General features: G+C 38.9%; 1 protein-coding gene across 1 annotated transcript in view; it reads right to left on the bottom strand.

The window, feature by feature from the left end:
- Positions 1-3,792: 3,792 nt before the first annotated feature.
- Positions 3,793-9,379, bottom strand: part of LOC119321683 (disease resistance protein PIK6-NP-like) — an 8,450-nt gene continuing 2,863 nt past the window's right edge. Inside the window, exons 2-4 of the mRNA XM_037595258.1 lie at positions 5,083-5,677; positions 4,556-5,016; positions 3,793-4,426 (exon numbers count right to left, since the gene is read on the bottom strand). Of these exons, the coding sequence (XP_037451155.1) occupies positions 3,793-4,426; positions 4,556-5,016; positions 5,083-5,677 (1,690 nt within the window). The remainder of the gene's footprint in view (positions 4,427-4,555; positions 5,017-5,082; positions 5,678-9,379) is intronic.

Genomic DNA, 9,379 nt, shown 5'->3' on the forward strand with positions numbered 1-9,379 from the left:
TTGTTCAAATCATCTCATATTGTGCACAAGGGTGCATCTTGGAATGGCACACAATGTTTCCTAAGGAAGTTTTCATTTTCTTTGGACGAAAAATTCATTTTCCATTTTTCGAGTGCCCAAAATGAGTTTTTTTGTGAAGGACCTATAATATATTTGTTGCAAAATTGAACCAAATTAAATTTCTAAAATACTAGGACATATCTAATGCACAATTGAACAAATGTTTAGGTGTTAAAAGTTTTTATCCACCACTGGTGAAAAAGACAAATTTCTGCCGATTCAGCTAGAAACGGATCAAATTTGAACTGCAGCAGCCTTATAGTTTTCTCTTTATTTTTTCCAAAAATCATTTCTAGGTACATAAGTATGTATTTCATCATAGAAACACCAAAAAAAATCCAAGATTCAACCAGTAGGTAGGAACGGTTATTCCCGCCATTTTGACCGCATTTTGAAACGGGCATAAAATATTCAAAAAAATCAAAAAATTAGAAAACCTTCACATTGTGTCATTATATGTGGCCAAGTTACCAGAAAAAATTATAAACTTGTAATATGGCAATTATTTTAAAAAAGAGTTCTCAGAAACGAGCTATCAAGTGTGAAGATGCAATGTTTTCAAGCCGAATGATCAATCTTATGCCCACATTCATGACATAGTTTGTTCAAATCATCTCATATTGTGCACAAGGGTGCATCTTGGAATGGCACACAATGTTGTCTAAGGAATTTTTCATTTTCTTTGGACGAAAAATTCATTTTCCATTTTTCGAGTGCCCAAAGTGAGTTTTTTTGTGAAGGACCTATAATATATTTGTTGCAAAATTGTACCAAATCAATTTTCTAAAATACTAGAACATATTTAATGCACAATTGACCAAATGTTTATATGTTAAAAGTTTTTATCCACCTCAGATGAAAGAAACAAATTTCCGCCGATTCAGGTGGAAACGGGTCAAATTTGAACTGCAGCTGACGTATAGTGTGCTCTTTATTTTTTCCAAAAATCATTTCTAGGTACATAAGTATCTATTAATCATAGAAACACCAAAAAAAATACAAGATTCAACCACTTGCTAGGAACGGTCATTCCGTCGTTTTGACCGCATTTTGAAACGGGCATAAAAAATTCAACAAAAATCAAAAAATTGGAAAACCTTCACATTGCGTCATTATATGTGACCAAGTTACCATCAAAAATTATAAACTTGTAATACAGCGATTATTTTAAAAAAGTGTTCTCAGAAATGAGCTATCAAGTGTGTAGATGCATGCCTTTTAACCCAAATGCTCAATCTTATGCCCACATTCATGACATAGTTTGTTCAAATGATCTTATATTGTGCACAGGGGTGCATCTTTGAATGGCAGACAATGTTGCCTAATGAAGTTTTCATTTTTTTTGGACGAAAAAATCATTTTCCATTTTTCAAGTGCCCAAAATGAATTTTTTTGTGAAGGACCTATAATATATTTGTTGCAAAATTATACCAAATCAATCTCCTAAAATACTAGGACATATTTAATGCACAATTGACCAAATGGTTTGGTGTCAAAAGTTTTTATCCACCTCTGGTGAAAAAGACAATTTTCGGCCGATTCAGCTGGAAACGGGTCAAATTTGAACTGCAGTTGTAGTATAGTTTGCTCTTTATTTTTTCCAAAAATCATTTCTAGGTACATAAGTATCTATTTAATTAGAGAAATATAAAAAGCTTTCCAAGATTCGACCACTAGCTAGGAACGGTCATTCCCGCCGTTTTGACCGCATTTTGAAACGGGCATAAAAAATTAAAAAAAATCAAAAAATTAGAAAACCTTCGCATTGTGTCATTATATGTGGCCATGTTACCAGCAAAAATTATAAACTTGTAATACGGTGATTATTTTTAAAAAGTGTTATGAGAAACGAGCTATCAAGTGTGAAGATGCATGGCTTTCAAGCCAAATGATCAATCTTATGCCCACATTCATGACATAGTTTGTTCAAATCATCCCATATTGTGCACAAGGGTGCATCTTGCAATGTGCCTAAGGAAGTTTTCATTTTCTTTGGACGAAAAATTCATTTTCCATTTTTCGAGTGCCCAAAATGAGTTTTTTGTGAAGGACCTGTAATATATTTGTTGCAAAATTGTACCAAATCAATTTTCTAAAATACTAGGACATATTTAATGCACAATTGACCAAATGGTTCGGTGTCAAAAGTTTTTTTCCACCTCTGGTGAAAAAGACAAATTTCCGCCGATTCAGATGGAAACGGGTCAAATTTGAACTGCAGTTGCCGTATAGTTTACTCTTTATTTTTTTCCAAAAATCATTTATAGGTAGCTAAGTATCTATTTAGTCAGAGAAACACCAAAAGAATTCCAAGATTCATATGGGCATGATGGCCATGTCCATCCCCTGAGTCATCGTCGCCATAGCCAATTCATATGGGCATTTCTTGGAGAAAGCCGACCTTCCCAGTCTTCTTCACTTTCCTCATGCAATTCTTGAAATTCTCATGGCATTTGATACTCATCAGGCCTAATCAATTTACATTTACAAAAAAAAAGGAAATGAGATGGGGGATTCAGAATACAGATCTTTAGAAAGATAACTATGTTGTATTCGCAAAAAAAATAGAAAGATAACTATGTCCCATGCATGTCCAAATGCAGCTAGTTAAGGTAAATGAATCAATGTAATGATAGAAATGTGGAGATGGCACTAATCGATCTGGTGGGTGCCATCTGTCTTTTGAAGGTAAAAAAGCACGACCAATGTCAACAATTGCCCCCTTGAACCGAAAAACCAGTACATATCGCCCAATCCATGCAGCTCTACGACTCGACAGTACATAGCACTGGAACGAAGGGAAATCTCGACTCTACGACTCAACAGTACATAACACTGGAATTTAGAAGGGACATTGCGGCTCTATGATCGACAGTATAACACTGGAATTCAGAAGGGAAACTGCTGGAGTGCATTCAGATTGTAGAAAGGAATTGTAACTTGCTGGAGTGCATTCAGATGCGCATGCTACAGAGCTGTGCAGTTTATCATTTAGTAGTATAAATTAACGAGAAACTAGAATGTATCACTGAGCAACAGATGGGCAAAAAGAACATCAGTTCATATAGGTACTTTAGTGAAGAATTCCGTATCGAAATCGTGAACTAAACAGCGATCAAAGGCAAATCATCACACACTGGATTGACCGCATGAGGGGAGGACGAGGAGGCGAGCAAGACTAGAGAAAGAAGGGTCGCCTCCCTTTCCGCCTTATGGTGGTGGCCGTGGAGGAAGAGGAAAGCGAGGCGGCCGTGGATATCAGCGATGACCTCCAAGACGGGGTCTCGGAGGAGGTGCGGGGATTGCTCCTGCGGGATGGCGCTTACGAGTTGCCCATCACCTGCGTCACGGACGGCACGGTGTTCTCAAGCCCTACCCAGCAGCAGACTGCCCCTATGGTGGTACCTGCTCGATCAGATGCCAAGGACCAGAGGATGGCAATAACGTTGCAATGATACCGAATATCCGAAGAAACTAGCTAATGTACTTGATTTGTCAGCAGTGAGAGGCAATACATAAATCGTGCGAAATACTCATATTTATTATAGGCTGTTTTGTGTGGACAGTCCACTTCACACACATGAAAATCAATAGAATAACGAAATGCTGCTCGATCCAGCCTGAGCAGAAATTAGCTAGGAAACACACACACGTGCAGTTAAAAGGAAGAGCACACTAATTAAGGCCATAGAAAACATACAGGAGGAGCAACAGTTCTCCAAGATGCGCACCTCAGCTCCAGTCGGCCATTACTCTCATCTGATTGGACTTGGGGTGTCTCTTGAGTTGCTTCACTGCACATTTCATTGACGGGATGCTTTTCTTAGCATTGAGCTTGACCTCTTTAAGGTTCTCCAAGTTCTGAAGACCGACAGTCCTCAGCCTCTCGTCACCAAAGTCCAATACTAGTGTCTCGAGCATTTTCATTGATCCTTTCTGGAATGTGAGCATGATAGGACATTCGACCACCTCCAGAAACCTCAGCACTGGGAAGTCGTGTTTAGGGCGTGCAACCAATTTTCCGTATTTGCACTCAATTTCCACCAGTCGGATTCTCTGCAGATTGGTCAACTTACACAGGACTCGAAACAATTTGTCACCAGTAAGTTCTGTATATCCAATTTCCAAATTTGTGAGGTGTGCTAGTGATGACATCCAGTCGGGCAGTTGGCTAATGCTTCCACACAAAACAAGGGTATGAAGGAGTGGCGGCGGCGGTGAGACGTCATGGAGAAACTCCAAACTGCACTCATCTCCCTCAGCACCTCCGCAACTCAGATTGAGCGATCGGAGAGCGCTTGTCTTGCTCAAGGAGGAGGCAAGCTCAGGATAACACCCACCATCGGCGGAGTCAGCAATTAGCATACTTAGCACCTGCAACTGTGGTAGCTCACCGATCTCCCGGGCAACCGATGAAACGTCACGGCCACAAAGTATTCCCGTATCCACCTCGCGCAGCATCTTCATGTTCCTTAGCCCTCGTGGCAAAAGCCACCCATCGGACATTAGGCTCTCTAGTTTGCTTAGCTTTGTCACACTTCGCGGCATCCCCTGCCCCCTATTCATGTATGTGTCTTTTACATCAAGAGTCTGTAAGTGCTCTAGATTACCAAGTTTGTGAGGCATCTTAGAGACTGTTGTTCCCCTCAAGCTCAAGAACCTAAGAAGATACAGTCTGCAGACATATATCATGTGCTTGTTTCGCAGGGCTTTGCAATCTTCCAGGTCAAGTACCCTCAACAATTTGAACTCGCCTAGACGATCCAGCAGCTTGTCAAGGCCATGGAATGGAAATGTGGTCAGTGACCGGACATGCTGTAGCTTCATTGCCTCAATGCCATGCCTTGCATCATGCTGCTCATCATTGTCATTATCATGAACGGAGAGGCGTCGAACCTTGCCATGTCCATGTGTCATTCCTCCGTATTGCCGCCCTACCAAGGTAACAAAGTTAGACTCCTCGGATTTGGACACCATGACCTCAAGGATCATGTCATGCACCCGGCACCGGTCAACCTTCACTTCCCTACAATTGAGTGATTTTTCAGTGGACACAAACTTGTCTAGTTGAATCATGTTCCTACTTATCAGCTCATTCAAATATTCTTCTGCAACCTCCAACAAAGTCAACCCCCGCTTCTCAGTGACCAAACCTTCTGCAATCCATCTGTGTAGCAGCCTATCCTTGGTAACCACATAATCCTCCGGGAAAATGCTCAGATACATCATGCAAGCCTTAAGATGGTGAGGGAGGTAGTCATAGCTGAGTGTAATCAACTGCCTCATCGCCTGGAGGGTAGGGTGGATCTCCATCTGAGATCCAATTGATCTAGAAACCCTTTTCCACATCTCTATGCTCTCAGCTGACCTATTGCTTGGCAGAAGTCTGGCAATGCTAATGATGGCCAATGGCAACCCACCACATTTTTTCAAAATAGTGTCCATGGTTTCTTTAAGTTCAGGCGGGCATGTACTGTTCTCTGTGTAGCCAAACACTTTTTTGACAAACAATTTCTCAGATGCTTTTGGTTTGAGGGGCTCCATACGATGGACAAAGTCCTCTGAGAAACTTGCAGCCTTGGCCACCATATTTATTCGAGTTGTCACAATGATTTTGCTGCCGCAATTCTTTTTTGGCAATATGTTGCGGATAGCTTCCCAGGCTGGTACGCTCCATACATCATCCACCACAATGAGACACCTGGTTAATTGGAGATATACATGCTTGGAGTTAGAATTTTTTTTCTACGCATGCAAAAATAGAATTATAAAGTGTTGGTTCAACCGAAATATCAACAACATTTACAGCAAACTAAAGAGTTTAGTTCCTTTTCTTAAAAGTAAAATGGCAGCTAAGATCATATTTTGTCCATGTGTTGCAATAGAATACTCAGATGTTATATCTCTTCAATGATGAGGAAACCAATAGCAGTGGTTCTTAGTTCAAGTATGGTGCGCCCTTTTTTTGCGGGTTAAGTACGGTGTGCCCTTTCATAAAAGAAAGGTTCAGCTTTCAATGAAATAGTAATGTGGAGACGTGCTAAAAATACCGTACGAGGAACATTTCTTATTAAGATAGGATGTCCACAAAGAAAGAACGCAAAAATTGCGGCAGAAACATTTCAAACATTTTTCATCCTTTTTGTGCTTTCTCTCCATTCTACTTGTACGTTAAGCAATGTATGAAGTATGCAACATACAAATACGAACGATATCTATGTGTAATTGAAAGATACTACATAATAACACTGTGGTTGTCATGTACTGATTTTTAATTCACATTTTTGCAACAAGCAATTGAAAGATACTACGTAACAACACAAATTAGAAAACCCCAGCAGGCGACTTATCACCTATAGTAAATTTACTCTAAAAAGGATAGTGTCTATGTATTTGGTAATAACCGCTAGCATGGGTACGCATATGCTGAAGATAGACTAGATGATACCCTGGCGTTACCGCAGGAGTCTGCTGCAATATATTTCAATAAAATTTGGTTTATGAAACATGAATATTTGAATTAATAATATATGAACTACAACTAAAAATACATATTTTTTATTGTATATCTTAAAACCATTTATGAATATAAGTAATATAATATAATGAAAAAATCCATGCATGTTGTGATGGACCTTTCATGAGGTGTCATGTGTGGTCAAGTGAGATATGTGAATCTTGAGATAAATACAATAGTGAGGATCAACTAATAATCAAAAAACATTTTCCAAGCATGTTGAGATGGACCTTTGATAACGTGCCATTTGTTGGTGTGGTGGCATGTGTGCATGGTAAGATAAATAGAACTAACCGAAATCAAGTGTCTCAACTTTCTACTAACTTCAGTACAAAGTTGTACTAAAGTTGAGACACTTATTTTCAGACGGATGGAGTACTTAGATATAGTATATAGAATTATGTACTCCATGATAATCTTATTTCTGAGTTTACAATATTTATCAATAGAATTAATTCCATTTTTACTTATTTTCAGTGGTTATGATATGTTTTAGCCGTATTTTAAAAAATCATCAAGCTTACTCCATTTAATCAAACTGCTATCACGTTTACCCCTTTTTAGTTTTTAATGATCTGACAAGTCTACCCACAAAATATTGCCTACTTTGTGTGCTCGTATATGATATTTTTTGGCCATAATGTGAGCCAAAAGTTCGCAGCTCGCAATTTTAATGAATAGTTGATAGCCCAATTCATCAACAAGTTTCAGCTTGCGATATTCTTAATGAACATGACCAATCATTGGTTTTAGCTCATTAAACTTAACGAGCTTAATGAACAATCTAACGAATTTTGCAAGTAGCTCGTTAAGTCAATTAGTACATCACAACATATATTCTTATCTTAAGTGATAGCATTTGGTTACGCATCAACTCATCTATTCAATCTAATCGATCTAACACAACCCGGAGAAGGCAACAAATAGCATACCTCCTCGTGTGGTCATTGTCTCCATAAAAATGACAGGTGCACTCTTGTCCTGCAGGACGCAACACCTTGTAGCTGAAGCAGAAGGTATTAATGTGTGTTAACTAGCGCTCGTGAGGTTAACGCACTACATAGTTTTTTGGCTCATCAATTTTAACGAGCATAATGAGCCGAGCAACTCATTACACTGCTACCAAGCCGACCGGTTTTGGTTTGGTTCGGTTCGTTCTAGTTTTTCCTATGCAGTCACACCAACACAAGTCCTGTTCCAGCCTGCCATCCACTTGGTCGAACAGCCGTATCCACTACATGGCAATGTATTTTTTTTACGTGGACTGGCCACTGGATCTTCTGAATTTTTCACTCATCAACCCGCTCGACGTTGACCACGCGTTTGGTGGCAGCAGCGATGTACATGAGAACTGGCTCATTGTCTGCAGGTGCGACCAGAACTGGTGAGGTTGTCAACAGTTGTTTAAGATCTTCGAGCGCTTGTTGGGATTCCTGGTCCAGACAAACGTGTCATATTTCTTCAAGAGCTTGTGAAGAGGACGTGCCTTTTTGCGACTCGTGAGATGAACTGAGTCGGGGTGGCCAAGTGCCTTGTAAGCTTCTTGACATCCTTTAAAAAAATCGCTTGCCATTCTTGACGATCACATTAATTTTCTCAGGATTTAGGCTTTAGAATTTAATCAACCTATTCTAATGGTGGTGAACTATCTTACAGACCGATGATGAAACTTGTATCGTCTATACACATATTAAAAGTGTGGTTAGCTTTGGCAGGATGACTCAAAGAATTCGTCGTGCTGCCAAAGCTAGACTCACTTTTTGTCGAAAATTAAGGTTTATTATGTTATCAGAGGTTTATATTTTTTTTTGTCTATGTTACTTGTAGATTACATATCTCACTTGATGCAGTGAAGACAATAAAATTATAATTTGATGACATGCCTACATACTGATGTGTAATATAACCCAACTAGGTCTAAATAAAATATACCATGCAAAAAAAGGTCTAAATATAATATGTCGTAAAAACAGGAAAATATTGTTGACACTTCGCAGTTTTGGTCAACCATCTTTGATGCTCTCCAAAAGGCTTACTTTATTTAGGTGATTGTACTTTTTGAATTTGAAATTCATATTTCCAAGTTGTAAGTCCAACCATAAACTAGTTTTTCCTTATTGTCAACATGGATATTGAAGGGGACACCGTACTGTGTTTCATAGCCATTGTGACATTTTGCTCCGCTTCACATGACACTTTCTGCAGAAAGAGTGTTTTTTATAGTGGAAATGTCAAGGTGGTGACGACATTATATTTAAGTTGCACTACACAAAAAAATTAAGAGAGAAGAGGAAATTTTAGGAGCAAGCACTTGCTACTCCAGATGATTAATCTTCTATTCATGAGTAATAAGTCTGCCTTCAAGACTTATTGGTTCATCTTCAAGATTGCTGCCTCTCGATTCTTCTAATCAACTTCTTAGAGGTAATTATGATAAGGTAGATGTAATCGCCGACAATATGTCCTAGAAGGAATAATTATTCTAAGCTAGTTTTATTTAGTTCTATCATACTCATGTGTTATTATTGTAAATTATAACTTGCTTTGAATTTGTTTTGGAAACAATTACAATTTAGGGGCACTGCACAAAGGACAAAGTCCCAGTTCCTCCACCAAGAACCTCCTCTAATGTCCATATTTTGGGCACATCACAAAAGACCTATACGAAGATGTACTTGAGACAAAATGAGAATGCACAGGACGAGTACACTAGTCGGGATGAAGACATACATAGTATGAGCATGTCACAATAGACTTATCCTTCTAGGTCTTAAAATAAAAGTATGCTCCATATGTTGGTTA

This window comes from Triticum dicoccoides, chromosome 6B, assembly GCF_002162155.2.
Source record: "Triticum dicoccoides isolate Atlit2015 ecotype Zavitan chromosome 6B, WEW_v2.0, whole genome shotgun sequence".
NCBI classification, from domain to species: domain Eukaryota; kingdom Viridiplantae; phylum Streptophyta; class Magnoliopsida; order Poales; family Poaceae; genus Triticum; species Triticum dicoccoides.